Raw genomic sequence first — 15,862 nt, 5'->3', positions numbered from 1 at the left:
GATTCCAGAGGGGTGAGGGGATAGAGGGAGAAAGAGAGACCTGGACTGAATGGATATGGCAGTGAGTGAGTGAAATTGACCAAATGCCCTGGATCTCAGGGTGCAGGGAAGGGGCTGTTATAAAAATAGCCCTGTCTATTCAAATACTTAGCTCTTTCTTCAGTCTCTAATTCTGCTTGATCTCTTTGGAATCATAGACTCTTGTAAGACACAAATGAACCTCTCCCTCAGAAAATTGAGTATCAGGATATAATATATATATATATATGCAATCTTTGTAAATAGTCCAAGTTTAGCAGTTTATCAGGTCCTGAGTTAAACGCCACTTTTTAAAAAAATGGGACTTGAAGCTTCTGAATGAATAGGTAAATTCTTACACACATGCTTCAGAACCCTGCTTAAATGTCACCTGTCCAGCAAAGCTTTCTACCTTGCACTGATCAGTTGGGCAGCCCTTCGTTTGTGCTCTTACCACTCATCCCTCTAATTAGATTTCATAATCTGTGAGCTCATGTAATCGATTAGCTCCCATAATCACTCATTTCCTGGTTAGTCTCCTCTGCTAGACTGTGAGCTTTTATTCATCTTTCTTGGTCATTTTTTGGTCCAGTGGCCAGCACAGAAATGTTGAAGGAGTGGAGTATAAATGAAGATGAATTCCCTGCTTGGATTGCAGAAAAAGCCCTCTCCTTTCTGTGAAAGGGAGGGAAGGAAATAGGAAGCCGTATCTGATGGGGAACTTGTGAGGCTCTGCCAATCTGCCAGGGCAGCTGTGAGCCATCCCGCAGGACCAGCACCCATTTTGGCTTTCAGAAGATGAGACTATCAGCACAGGTGGAGTAATCCAGAAGAGCTGGTGGGAAAGTAGCACTGGCCTCACAGATTTCCACCATTGATTAGATAAGGAACGTGTCCCTGGAGGCTTTCTGGCAGGGAGGGATGCTCTGGAGCTCCAGGCTGATCATGCCTGGGCAGGCTCTGGTCTCTCGGTGGCTGGTGGCAGCCATCCCCCAGAAACTCGGGGATAACCCACCTGGTGGAGGAGATTAAAAGACAGCTGCTCTGTGGGACAGCAGAGAGGTCCATGGGAAGCCCCCTGTCCTGGTTCCTGGGGGAGTGCTGTTTGGATGGACTAATGCCCTGGTCTCTGGAAAGAATATAGATGGGTGCTCAGCCACAGCTTGAAGATCCTGAGCTTGGAGAGAATGAGGGGAGCAGCTGCTTGAGTGTGGCTTTATAGTCTATGGGTTGGAAAGTCCTTCCAAGAGCAGTGCTATGGCTATTTTGGCTGTCACAGAGAACACACTCCACCGGCTTTGGAGGAAGCTAGATTTTCATTTCCTCACAAGGGATCTCAGGAGGACAGTAAAGCTCCTTCTGAAATTATTTAATTTAAAAGCTTCTGATGAAGAGCAGGAATAGCACCTTGCACACTGCACTTTTACCCTCCAGTAGTCTCCCGTCGATCTCATTTTCTCCCCATGACATAGGTGAGAAGGCTCAGAGATCCTGCCATTTTATAGGCAGCGAACTCTTTACTGGCTGAGGAGGGGTTCTCGTCTTGAAAAATAAAAAGCTGGTTCTAGCCCCACCCCACCCAGGAGACCCATCTTTCTGTTCTCAGGCTGCAAAGAGGTAAGTGTTATATCTGTGGAAGTGGGTGGGGTATGAATCTTCTACGAAGTGCTCAGGCCAGCCCTGCTACATTCTCTGCCACCTCCCTCCCAACAGTCATAGTGCACAACCTTCATAAATGTGGCAAGATTTCAAAACATCCGTTTCTGGGTACAGGGCCAGACCCGTTGGAGGAGCGAGCTGAGTGTGGCATGATACTGTAATGGCTTACAGCCTGCAAGGGAAGCCACAGGGTACTGCCATCCACCAGAGCCCCTAAGTGCCCAGAAAACCCCTGCCATCTCTTTACATCATGTGAGCACTAGTGGGCTTGGCTGAAACTCTCCAACTCCTCAGGAAGTGTTTGGGGCTTGGCAAAACACAAATGACTTCTCAAGCATTTAGTGTTTTGGTTTTTTTTCCTGTTTTCCATTTGTCCTGCCTGTTTATTTGGAGTGAAATTAAGTCCATATGTTTCACGTCCCTTGGGCTGATTCGCCATGGCATGGTTTTCTCTAGAATTGTCTGAGGTCTCAAAGTTCTTGTCTCTTTTGCTTTAGAAGGACACAGCATCTTACCACAAGAACATCTGAACCCCAAACCTAAGGAGAGTGGGTTTAAAATATTTAAAATAAAGAACAAGTAAATTTAAATCAACAAACTGACCAATATTTCAATGGGAACTATGCTCCTCTCACTGACCACCAATGAAAGAGGTGCCCTTCCAGAAGTGCGGCGGGGGCCGGATAAATGGCCTCAGGGGGCCGTATGTGGCCCGCGGGCCGTAGTTTGGGGACCCCTGGAATATATGCTGAATTTCTCCCAAAGAAAGCCCAAAGATAATACCTGCCTTTAAATTCTATCAGCCTGGGCTTTGAGTTTAGCACTCTAGAAAATACTACAAGTCTTTGGTGTCTTCGAGATTTTCATATGTTTTAACACAATGCCTTCTTGCCACTCCCAAAGAAAGTGCTGGAATGGTCTCTTTAGAGAAAAGTACCCTCTCTCCATCTGAAAGATCATGAATGCAGGGTGGTGGAGATGGCCCTCCTGTGAGGAGGCACGGGCTGTCCTAGGGTATGCAGAGTGGAGCAGAGCTCCAGTTTTCCCTCATGGTTTCCCATTAAGGATCAGCCATAGCTGTTTTAGAGGCAGACTCATAAAGTGGCATTCTGCCTCTCCCTGTTTCTGTCCCTGAGAAACTGAGTCCTCCATGGTGGACTAAATTTACCTTCATATCGGATGTCACAATGACTTCTTACAATAAAATATTTAATCATAAAAAAATAAAAAGGAACGTCAGTCCCTGTGCTTAGGGAGGAGCGCAAGATCTTGCTTTTACTTATTTCCTTTCCAGCACAAAATGGAGAGAGGGTACTTTTCTCTAAAGAGACCATTCCAGCACTTTCTTTGGGAGTGGCAAGAAGGCATTGTGTTAAAACATATGAAAATCTCGAAGACACCAAAGACTTGTAGTATTTTCTAGAGTGCTAAACTCAAAGCCCAGGCTGATAGAATTTAAAGGCAGGTATTATCTTTGGGCTTTCTTTGGGAGAAATTCAGCATATATTCCAGGGGTCCCCAAACTACGGCCCGCGGGCCACATACGGCCCCCTGAGGCCATTTATCCGGCCCCCGCCGCACTTCTGGAAGGGCACCTCTTTCATTGGTGGTCAGTGAGAGGAGCATAGTTCCCATTGAAATATTGGTCAGTTTGTTGATTTAAATTTACTTGTTCTTTATTTTAAATATTTTATTTGTTCCCATTTTGTTTTTTTACTTTAAAATAAGATATGTGCAGTGTGCATAGGAATTTGTTAAAGTTTTTTTTTATAGTCCGGCCCTCCAACGGTCTGAGGGACAGTGAACTGGCCCCCTGTGTAAAAAGTTTGTGGACCCCTGATATATTCAGTGGCATCTGACATACCCAGGATTGTGGGATATGTCAACTTTGTGCCTGGACAATGCAAGTTCCCATTATAATGCATGTGATTTTAGGGGTAAAGGAGATAATCTACATGACAGTAATGTACATGCACACACACACACACACAGCATCTGATGACTGAAAGTCTACAATTAGAATTGTATTCCTTTAAGCATAAACTTTCAGCTATAAGATGTATAAGGTCTGAGGTGATAAAAATGTGGTAATTGTAGTTGATAATGCTGTACTGTATAATTGAAATTGGCTAAGAAAGTAGAACTTAAATGTTCCCACATACACACAAAAGATAAATATGAGGGGTGATGGAAGCGTTAATTAAATGCATGGTGGGAGTCCTTTCACAGTGTATACATGTATCAAGTCACCATGATGCATACTTTAAATATCTTACAATTTTATGTCAACTATACCTCAATAAAGCTAAAATAAAACCAGAAAAATAAGCAAAAAACAATGACAAAGATAGAATGGCATTTCTTTAGCCTAAGCCCTTGATTCTTGTCACACTGCTGAGAACCTGGGAGTTTTGCAGGGCTGTCTTGGGTGGGGGAAAGCTGGGAAAGAGAGTAAGGATCTTGAGGGTTCCAGCGTGGGCATTGCAGAAGTCTCACCAAGAGGCAGGGTGGAGGTAGCCTGTTGGAACAGAGAGAAAACAAACTTTGCTTTAAAAATCTGTGATGAGTCTGCTACCTCTGCGTATGGCAGCTTAACTCTATTTTAACCTTATGTCATAAAGGTGTCAAGAAGGTATCCAACACTTTTCAATGGAGATTCATGTTTCTCAGTACCTGGGGGTGTGTGCATGGGCTTGAGATGTTGGTATGAAATTTTGTATGTATGTTTGAGCTGCATCTTCTAGAGAGAGACTGTAGCTTTCACCAGGATCATAAAGAGATCCGGAGGACTTGGAGCAAGAGGACCTGGCAACCTAGTCTGAGCCTCTGAAACATTCCAAGTTCAGGGTTCATGGCACCTTCACCAGCTCTCTAGGGACAGATCCAGTCCATTAGCTCTGGGACATGCTTGCCCATCTTAGGCTTTGGAGGGCCCTCCTATCATTATGAGAACACTATCCTTGGAAGGTCTTCATGTCTCTTTTGAGTTTACAAAAGAAAAGTTTTTGTTTGTTTTTTTCATGATGACAAAAGTAGAAACTTAGAAAATGTAGAAAAATGTAGCCCTGGCCGGATGGCTCAGTTAGTTCATTGACCTGAAGCGCAGTGGTTGACGGTTTGATCCCCAGTCAGGGCACATACAAGAACAGATCAATGTTCTTCTCTCTCTCTCTTCCTCCCTTCCTCTCTCTCTAAAATCAATAAGATAAAATTTAATAAAATGTAGTGAAGAAAATAAAAATCAGACATAATTTTACTAATCAATGGACCACTGTAAACATTTTGATGTAGTTCCTTTCAAGTTTTTTTCTTTTCTTTTGTCTAAGAGAGAGTTGAAATCATAGTATGTCTATGAATAGAGCCTTTTTCACCTAACATTACATCATAATCCTCTTGCTTGCCATTAAAAATATAAGCATCATTTTCAGTGGCTGCACAATAGTCCATTCTATGGCTATGCTGCAGTGTACTTACCCATTCTTCTAATGTTGGGCATTTGCATTGTTCCCAGCCTTTTTATTTCTTTTTTTAAATAAATAATGCATGAGAATCTCTGGGCAAAAAGCTGTGCATACATTTTAGATTATTTCTTTATGGTAGATTCCTAGAAGTCTCTTTTGATTTCTGGAGATACTATACATTAAGATATTGTTGACACCTATCTATCAAGTGTGGACATCACAAAAGACTGGTCAGAGAGGGGGGCCAGGCATATGCTCACTGGATTCCTGCAAAATTCATGACAAGCTTTTAGGTGCTGTGGGCATAAAGGAGGACCCAGCCTTTATCCTTGGGACTTAATGAACAGTGTGAAACCACAACACGCATAATAGTCTGAAGGAAGAGATGCCTGTGTCTCAGAACCTAGGGGGCGCCATGCGTGAGTTTGAAGGAGGCAGAATTTTGCATGTGTGTTCATATTGCATTTTCTGGAGAGGGAGTCTAGCTTTGATCAGAATCTTCATCGGCAGAGCTGCAAAGAATTACCCAGTCAATGATTATTTTGAAGTGGGGTATGAGTTAAATTTCCCAGTTTATTATTTATTTACTATTTTATTTTATTGTTTTTATAACAGGAAAATATAAGATAAACTTTTTTTCATGTGCCATTAAAATGACCAGTGGAGCATAACAAGATGATGGCAGCCAGGGGTCCCGGTTTTGGGGGCCTGGAGGGAGGTGTAAGAGACCACAGCCTGTACCCAACAGGTATGAGGCAGATTTTGGCAGCATTTGTCACCTGTCCCTGCAGTGACCTACCAATATTTACATGTAAATCTGCTCCTGCCCGCATGAGCTGGTGTTACATGAGTCTGATGCGTACAGTATCATATTATCAGAACATTAGGTTATGCAGGTGTGTGGCACTTTTGGTAATCTAGACCCGTGTTTCCTCATCCCTCTGCTGGAGCCTGGTTGCTGAAAGTAAAAGGTGCTTCTTATTGCTCGTTCATGGTCATCAGGAAAGCCAGCTTTCCTGACCCCCATCAGAGGGTCTATGTACGGAGCACGACTGGACAACAGAGTCCTGCCACAGGCAGGCACTGGCCTTGACTTGGAAGCTCCCCAAGTCTTTTTGCCTAGCATTCTTTAGTCTGGTTTGCTAATAAAATTCGTATAATTCTTTTATTATTGTTGTTATTGTGTTATTTTGAGTTCCAGTTGGCTGTTTCTCCAGGCTCAGTTGAATTGTTTTTGTTCCTTGACTCTTGGCTTCTGCAGAATAAATCCCTGTCTCCTCTCCTGTCATTCTCCTTTCCTCTGGCCCTTTGCCTTCTCTGCACCCAGAACCACTTAGTCCCCCAAGGGCTTCCACCTACCTGTAATTTATGCATTCATCACAGTCCACATGTAAGCCTAACTTTGGCCTCAGCTCCACTGTCCAAAAGCACTAAACCTCACCAGGAGACAGATGGCAGCAACCAGCCACTGCCCACCCCTCAGATAGAGTGGCTTTTCCTGAAAGAAGGCAGAAAACATTAAACTAACACATCTGTGACCACTGCCAGCCCTGATCCATAATACAAAGTAAACAAGCAAGATAACACTCAAAATATAATCCTTTGTTGGTGGTTTTAGGGGAGACAGGTAAAAGCTTAGGTCTCTGAAAGATATTAAGAAATTCTTCCTCATACTTAATCAGACTGACCTTGGCTTTGGTTTAAGCTTGTGTGTTCTGGTTTTATCCAGATAGAGACACTATTCTTTTCTCTACATGTGATATTTTTAATAATACATTTTAAATAAAATTTGTTTTACATAAAAGTAAAACTTAAAGCATTTCTTATGTAAGATGCTTTTAATAAAACATATTTCATAGTATATGTAAGAAGATTATATTGTATAGTTTACTAGAACTCATTTTATATTTAAATATTTTACATCTATTTTATAAGTAATGTATTTGTATATAAAATATTATAGACATATACATAAAATATTAAATGAGGTATTTTATATTATATTTTAAAACATTTTAAATATTTAAAAATATTTCTAAAATATAGGCTATTTAAAATATTAATTGAATATTTAAATCAGTGTGGATGGTTTAATACTAAAGTTAAGTAATTCAACTTAGCTATACTGCTCACAAAAATTAGGGGATATTTTAAAATGAATATAAAGTGATAAAATATTCTCTAATTTTTGTGAGCAGATTATTTACTTTATAGAATATTGAAATATATAGATTATATTATTTTGCATAAATAAAAGGTGTTATAAAATATTTTTAATTATAATAAAAGTATCAGATCCCATCCCAGAAATAACGTCTGGGGCCACAGCACCCCCTTCCGCTCCCTCCCCATCCAGTGCCCTGATCAGCTCTTTCTTCTCCCTGCCTGCAGGCATTGGCAAGAATGTCATCTGCGACCGCACAGCCACACCGCTGGATGCCTTTCGCATGATGTCTGCCGCCCACTACTACCCCAAGCTCATGAGCATCATGGGCAACGTGCTGCGCTTCCTGCCAGCCTTCGTGCACATGAAGCAGCTCATCGAGGATGGCTACGTGGGCAAGCTGCTGGTGTGCGAGGTGCAGGTGCACAGTGGCAGCCTGCTGGGCAAGAAGTACAACTGGAGCTGTGACGACCTGATGGGCGGAGGTGGCCTGCACTCGGTGGGCACCTATATCATTGACCTGCTCACCTTCCTCACTGGCCAGAAGGCCGTCAAGGTCCACGGGCTGCTCAAGACCTTTGTGAAGCAGACCGACCACATAAAGGGCATCCGCCAGATCACCAGCGATGACTTCTGCACCTTCCAGATGGTGCTGGAGGGTGGGGTGTGCTGCACTGTCACCCTCAACTTCAACGTGCCAGGCGAGTTCAAGCAGGATGTGACCGTGGTGGGCTCGGCTGGGCGCCTGTTGGCGGTGGGCACAGACCTGTACGGGCAGCGCAATAGTGCCCCAGAGCAGGAGCTGCTTCTGCAGGACTCCACACCTGTCAGCAACTCCCTGCTGCCCGAGAAGGCCTTCAGCGACATCCCGTCACCCTACCTGCGTGGCACCATCAAGATGATGCAGGCTGTGCGCCAGGCATTCCAGGACCAGGATGACCGGCGCACATGGGATGGACGGCCACTCACCATGGCCGCCACCTTCGATGATTGCCTGTACGCACTTTGTGTGGTAGACACAATAAAGAGGTCCAGCCAGACGGGCGAGTGGCAGAATATTGCCATTATGACAGAGGAACCAGAGCTGAGCCCTGCCTACCTAATCAGCGAGGCCATGCGCCGCAGCAGGATGTCCCTGTACTGTTAGCATGGACTGGGAATCTGGGGGACTTAGGCTTTCTGTGTGGGGCCCAGAGTCAGGGAGAGATATTGGGGAAAGTGAGTTTGGGGATGTGGAGGGGCAATGGAAATAAATGGCACCTGGGAAGGTGAACCCCAGCCCAGGTGAGGGGCCCCAAACGAGACTGTTAGGATGCTAAGTAGATAACCTGGGATTGTTCAGAGGGCCTGCCTTTTCTGGGACCAACCCTGCTGGATATTTGCATGAGAGGGAGGAGTTTAGCTGCCTCTGCTGCCCTTCACTGTGAAAAGCTAGGAGGGTTGGCTTTCCTCCTTATCTCCCTGCACCTGGCCTTCTTTGCAAGCCAGATGCTCCTGTGAGGGCAAGCTGAGCTGGTGCTGCCCACCCCCCACACACACATTGGCAGGAGAAGGCACATCCTCACAGGTTCACACAAGCCTGTTAGTCTGGGGAAAGGTAGGGGTGCAGTGGGCTCATGAGAAAATTCAAATTCCAGGAAGCTACTTTAAGTGTCTGAAGGAAAAAGCACTTAGCAGCAAAGTGTACAGCTTTCTTGATTGATGGTCTTCCTCACTTCCTCATAGGAAGCAGGAGGGAGTGTCTTCCTAATTGGTCCACTGCCCTTCACCTGGCCTGAGGCGGGGTAAGGGAGTATCAGCAATGGCCAGCAGAGAGACAGGTTCTTAAGCCAAAAGGAAAGAGCAAGAGACGAGGCAAAGGATGACATAGTCCTTTGAATTTATCAGCAATTAAAAAACTGCAAGAAGCCATCTTATAACATTACTTCTGATGGAGCAGAATTGAAGGTAAGGTACACTAGTATGGAGGTTGTCCTGTCACCTGTCTTCCCAGGTAGGGCCAGGGAGGCAGCAGGAGGCATGGGTGTGACTACAAACTCCTGTGCTACCCTACCCTCAAGAACTGGGCCAGCAGGGTGCCCTGGTGTGCAGTGGGAGCTCTCCAGCAGAAGGGAAAGTGAGCCATCCCTGAACTGGCTTTGTGCTCCAACACCCATCTCTCCTACCTAGCTAGGGAATGCCTTTTAGGAGTTTCATGCAGCTTTGTGGATGTAAAAGGGAAGTTGCACTTCCACTTAGATATAATCCTCTTTCCAAAAAAAAGAAGAAAAAAAAAAAGAAAGAGCCAAGGCTCTTTTCCTTAGCTTTGACCTGTGCTTTCATGAATGTGATACCTGAAAAAAAATTGAAGAGGTATTAGACAAAACAAAACAAAACAAAAGGACAACAGGGACATAGGTCCCTCTCAGGTATATCTTCATGTAGGATTGAGAAGCTGAGGTTAGAAAAACATGTTCTTCTACTCCTTGGCCTCCCGTCTCTCCTGTCTTGTCACCTCTGTGTACAGAGCATTTATTGGAGAGGGCAAACTGCAGGCTCAGAGGAGGTGGTGCCAAAATGGAACAGCCTGACATGTACATATGCATGCACACACATGCACGCACGCATACACACGGGTTTGTAAATGCTTACTGCCACCAAATGTCACGAAAATCACTCTCAAAGATTCAGGACTGGTCTTGAAAGGAACAAATCAAATACATTTTGAAAACAGAGAATTATCCTTTTATTTTTTCTTTGTCCTTTATTCCACAGATTTGTCAAGGTTGGATATAGAAACTAGTGCTTGTAAATCTACCTAAGTTTTGTTCACAGCTCATACTACTGAGATTTAGACTTCTTTTCAGATAATTGGCAGGAGAACTAGAAGGGAATTTAAGGGGCAGAGAGTTCCCTCCAGGTTCTGAGCAGGCAGAATCTGAAAACAAACAGTACAATCAGTTGCACCCTCCATTCTCCTCCCAGGGACAATGTCCTGTGAAGCCCAGGCTGCCCATTGGTGCAGTGTGGGTGTCCAGACATTGCGGGAATGGTGAACATTTTCTAGCATGGAAGAATAAGGGTTGTCTTCCTGGAAACAGCCTATTTCATTCAGGGCCTAATGCAGTATGGTAAGATTAGTCAACTGAAACTCTCCATGGTCCGTTACAGTCCCTGATCTGTTTCCAGACTTTGTGATGACATGCCAAGCTTCTGTAGCTATCAGTTCAAAACTGGAGATCTGACCGAGTGGAAGTCTCGAGAGCTCATTTGAGCAGAGAGTCACCCTGTGGACTGCTTTGGCTCAGGTTCTCCTGAGTTGCCTTCTGGATACTGGAAACTGAATGGAGTGAATTTTTTTTTCCTAGCTATCCTGAAAGGCTGTGATTAAGGATGAAGGAAAAGGAAACTACATAGATTACTCTATGGGTCTCATTTTCCTAAATTGTTTATAACCTAAGGAGGGATTTTCCTGGGGTTTCAATTTTAAATTTCTGTACTTAACCAAAATACTTGGGACTCTTTTTCCCTCCAAAGGCCTCTGAGCTCTGTGATAGTGTCTAAATAAAAATTCTTATTTGAGGCTAGGGTATATAGAAAAGGTATATATTCTTTTGTTTTGTTTTTTTAAGTGAGAGGAGGGGAGATAGTGAGAAAGATAAGCACCCTGACTGGAATCCCCCTGGCAACCCTACCTGGGGCCGATGCTCAAATCAACCAAGCTATCCTTGGCACCTGGGGCTGACACTCGGACCACCCGAGCTATCCTCAGTGCCTGAGGCTGACACTTGGACCAGTTGAGCCACTGGCTGCGCTAAGGGAAGAGGGAGAGATGGAGTAGGTGGAAGGGAAGAGAAGCAGATGGTCGCTTCTCTTGTATGTCTTGACCGAGAATCGAACCTGGGATGTCCATATACCAAGCTGACGCTCTATCCACTGAGTCAACTGGCCATGGCCAGGATATATATTCTTTTAAAAAGCATGAAAAGCCTGACTAGGTGGTGGCGTAGTGGATACAGCATTGGACTGGGATGCAGAGGACCCAGGTTCGAGACCCCAAGGTTGCCAGCTTGAGCACAGGCTCATCTGGTTTGAGCAAAAAGCTCACCAGCTTGGACCAAAGGTTGCTGGCTTGAGCAAGGGGTTACTCGGTCTGCTGAAGGCCTGCGGTCAAGCCACATATGAGAAAGCAATCAATGAACAACTAAGGTGTCGCAACGAAAAACTGAGGATTGATGCTTCTCATCTCTCTTCGTTCCTGTCTGTCTGTCCCTATCTGTCCCTCTTTCTGACTCTCTCTGTGTCCCTGTAAAAAAAATAAATAAATAAAAAGCATGAAAAATATTTTAGTAAGTACTCAGATGTTATCTACTGACATGCATGTAGTAGGTAGATGCAGGAATGAGAGGAAGAAAAGACCAGTATAGTTCATTTTTTTAATATAAAAATTATAGTCAGCAGATTTAAAGTACTTCTTTACTGCTCCTTTTGCTCCTGTCCTACCACTTACCAAGACTTAGTTGCAATATGGAGCTATAATCTCAAGCTTTCAACAGAGCTTGCTGAAAAAAAGTTCAGCACCTCATAGTGCCCTCAGCTGACTTTGATCTAGGACAAGTCCCAGTGATAATCCAGCTCTTTCCTCTTGGTTTAATTTGCAAGGAGTGAGCATAGTAATGGCACCACTTTAGGGACATCACATTTAGTCTCCTTTGCCTGATTTGTTCCCACCCTGTGTGGATGCCTCTGCCACTGATAGTTTTGGCTCATGCCACTGGTTGCCCCTGCAGATGTCCCAAATTCCAAATACTGAGGAGGGATAGGTGAGGGACTTTTACATGGCATCCACAGCGTGTGGGCATGCTCTGGGCTTATTTGGATTCTCTGCATTTTCCTCTGGAGAGAGAGTCCACAGCCACTATCAGCTGCTCTACAACGTCTCCCTTCAATGGGACAGGCATAGCAGGGACCGCAGAAAACTCCTTAGCCTTCCTGGCAGCAGATACCTTCATGTCAGGTGTATCTGGACCCTAGTGGTAGTCTTGGCCAACTCCTACTAAGATGAACTTTTCCCAGAGCCTTTTCCCTGTGCAGAGAGCAATCTGAGCACTCTCTGTGCCCTAACATTTCTTGATATCCTTTGTGTGCAGGGTATTTTCAGTTATCTCATTTAATCCATAAAAAGAACGCTTTAGTATTGAGTATTGTTATTCCCATTTTACATATGAGATAATCGAGGTTCTGAAAGGAACAGCAACTTGCCCAGGGTCACTGACTTTGATCTAGGACAACTATTAAGCAGAGACACGTGACACCGTGATTTTTCTATAGAGCCTTGCCACCCACCCAGCAAGCTTTAGATTGCCACACTAAGCATAAAACCATTGTGTAGGATGTGGTCTTGTTATTCCTCTATTCATTGTTGGTATAAACAGACTCAAGGGGATTCAGTAGTGCAACACTGTAGTAGCCTGAGAGCCAGACGCTTCAGTGGTTCCCCAGGGGCTCCAGTGAGTAGGGACAGTGATGTGGGGAAGAAAAAGGTTGGTAGTACACAGCTTTCCACTGATAACTGATGCGGTCACTCAGATATGGTACTGGCTGGACCTCCAGATTCCAGTGTGAAAACTTGAGCCCATCTCTTAAAGCAGCATGGGGTGGGTGAGGTGTGGTCTTCACTTGTCTTGTGAGAAGTCCTGGAAGACAGGCAACGTCAGGGCTGTCCTCTGAAGCCCAGTGTTTCCAATTGGCCCACTCCTCCCTCTAGGGTGGGGAAGCCTCAGTGCGGCCAGCCAGCCAGACTCACACAGCTTCTTTCCTGACCCTCCTCCTTGTCTCAAAAGGGAATTGAAATGTAGGGCTTTGATTGTTTTTGTTTTTAAATGAGCTCCCCAATGTCATGGCCTCTGTTCCATAAATTTCAGGGCTTTGAAATTTATATCTAGGAGAGTTGTGGGGGGGCAGAAATATAAGTAGAACTGACCTCGGGAAACCTCAAAAGCCCATATCTAAATTTATGTCCCCGTCTTTGCCAAATACCATACAAATTAGATAACTGTTCACATTTACAATCACAACAAGATATTCTGAACAGCTAGTTTTTAATGAGTACATTCAAAATATAAATAAATTTCTAGAAAATTGATTCAGCTGCAACAACTCAGGGAACACAGTCCATTTGCACGTCTAAGTTTTAATTGCAACTCTTCCACCCAGTAGCCATGAGACCTCAGACAAGCCATTGCACCTCTCTGAGCCTCCCTCTTCCCATCTGAGAGGCAGGAAGGTGTGTGGAGCAAGATGTAACTTAGAGACAGAAAACTCAGCTTCTAGTTCTGGGTCTGCCACTAACAGTTGGTGTGACCTTGGCCATCACTTAACCACTTGGGGGATATAAAATAAAGGAACTAAATATATTGGGCTCTGAAGTCCCTTCAGATGCAACTGGATTTACTTTCACCCCATGATGTCATAAGCAATGGCGAACTCTGCTCCCCATCCTGCCCCCACCCCAACCCACCCCGAGAATAAAGGGGCAATAGAATCAAAAACATAATTTACAAACACAAATCAAATTCACCAGCTGCAGCTATCAGACCAGATGAGGAGAGTTAAGAGGGTGTAAAGGTATAAATGCAATCCGCCGCTGATTCTGAGTCACAAACCAACTCAAAAGTGTGCTCCCTAAGAAAAGACATTTTCCTGTGTGATATCCAACAACCTAGTGCAAATTCCAAGGCCTTCTCCCATAATCGGCCAAGGACAGTGTGAAAATCTCCAGCTCTGCTGTTCACTGCATCACTTATAATCGAGATCAACTTAGAAAGTCGATTTTAAAAGATGCTGAGTATATATGTACGTATATGTATAAAATCAAACTTATGTATAAAAAGTCAAGGCATGTATACAAGATATTTTAAAGAATTATTTATCAAGGGGAAAATATGTGTGTTATAAAATAAACAGTCTATATTTTCTATATAATGTAGATAGCAAAAAATAGCATATAAATTATAGAAGGTTTTGGTTTTCCTTTTTTTGTTATTAAAGAAAAATAAAAGGACAAAGAATGCAACTGTTTTTCATGTTTTAAAGGCCAAACTATGGTGGGAGGTGGGCTTTCCTGCTGGGCTCTCAGCTGTGCAGTCTGCTTTCCCGGCCCAGGGGCTGATGCCCACTGTTACCTCTGTGGTGTCCAGGGGTCGTGTGCAGCTCACTCAGCTAGCTGTCATGTACCACTGCACTTGTGGCTTCCTGCTGTCCTCCACAACTTGCATTGGTGGATAAAAGAATGAAAGGAGCAAATAAAGAATGAAGAGAACAAGTCCAGCTGTTTGTCTGCTTATTAGCCCCAGCTGCTCCAGATCATGAACTAGGTACCTGGCCAGTTTGTGGAACCTGAAGCAAGAAAGGGGGTGGGAATGGTGGTGGGTCATGGGGTGGGTGGGGAAGAGAGTGAGAGAGAGCGCATGTGAAAGCTTAGTCAAGATAAACAAGAAGAGGACAATATAGATTTAAGGTCAGGGAGCAAATTTTAGAATTCTCTACTTATTTCCTATCTAACCTAATACTTCCCACAAAGCCCTGAATGACACTTTCTAACAGGCTCAGTTGACTATTTACAAGAGCATCTTTGCTTCCTTTTCCTTTGTTCTTAGAAGTATTTAATGGCAATTAGCTTGAACAGAGCTCAGCCTAATTGCAAATCTGCATTTCGTGAGGTCTCTCCTGGATGGGCTAGACTTTCCTCTTCACCCTATCCTGTCTTCGAGAACACACACACACGCACACACGTAATTCTTCTGGTGGTGCTTTCCCTTCATTTAAAAACAGCTGAGAATTAGCCTGACTGGTGGTGGCACAGTGGATAGAGCATTGACCCGAGACTCTGAAGTCCCAGGTTCGAAACTCTGAGGTCACTGGCATGAGCACAGACTCATCTGGCTTGAGCGCAGGCTCACCAACTTGAGTGTGGGGTCACTGGCATGAGTGCAGGATCATTGACACGACCCCATGGTCACTGGCTTGAGCCCAAAACATCACTGGCTTGAACAAGGGGTCCACTGGCTTGGCTGGAGCCCCCCTCCCTGGTCAAGGCACATATGAGAAGTAGTCAATGAACAACTAAAGTGCTGCAACTCATAAAGTTGTTGCTTCTCATTTCTCTCACTTCCTATCTCTCTCACTAAAAACAAGCAAGGCAACTGAGAATTAGAAAGAATAATACGAAAGCAGAGATCTTATTACTCATTACTTCATGAGCAGGTTTTGATGTTAATGCATTCAGAGCACAGCCCATCCATTGAGAAAATCAATTGCAGCCAACCCCTTTATTCTCATGAATTATTATAGTGCACATGTGACCTTCTCACACTTTATGATACTGTCATAAATCTAAAAGTAGTTCTAAAGAAGGCAGTGAGGGAGACAGAGTGCTTTGTCAAAGCCAAAGTGCCACCTGTGTAAATGCAAAGTATGGTTTCAAGGGGGCCCTGTCCTCTTGGTTTCTCCCAGCAGAGTGGCCTGGGAACCAGCCCTGATGAAGACACAACTCTTCCAAGCATTTGTGTATATTTTTAAT

General features: G+C 44.2%; 1 protein-coding gene across 2 annotated transcripts in view; it reads left to right on the top strand.

The window, feature by feature from the left end:
• GFOD1 (Gfo/Idh/MocA-like oxidoreductase domain containing 1) overlaps positions 1–9,583 on the top strand; it is a 145,050-nt gene extending 135,467 nt beyond the window's left edge. For both annotated transcript variants that reach the window (XM_066377081.1, XM_066377082.1), the window contains exon 2: positions 7,530–9,583. In XM_066377081.1, the coding sequence (XP_066233178.1) occupies positions 7,530–8,449 (920 nt within the window). In that variant the 3' untranslated portion in view covers positions 8,450–9,583. The remainder of the gene's footprint in view (positions 1–7,529) is intronic.
• The last annotated feature ends 6,279 nt before the right edge of the window (positions 9,584–15,862 follow it).

Source organism: Saccopteryx leptura, chromosome 3 (assembly GCF_036850995.1).
Source record: "Saccopteryx leptura isolate mSacLep1 chromosome 3, mSacLep1_pri_phased_curated, whole genome shotgun sequence".
Taxonomy (NCBI): domain Eukaryota; kingdom Metazoa; phylum Chordata; class Mammalia; order Chiroptera; family Emballonuridae; genus Saccopteryx; species Saccopteryx leptura.
The sequence above is the reverse complement of the archived record's forward strand: the minus strand, read 5'-3'. Positions and strand labels throughout refer to the sequence as shown.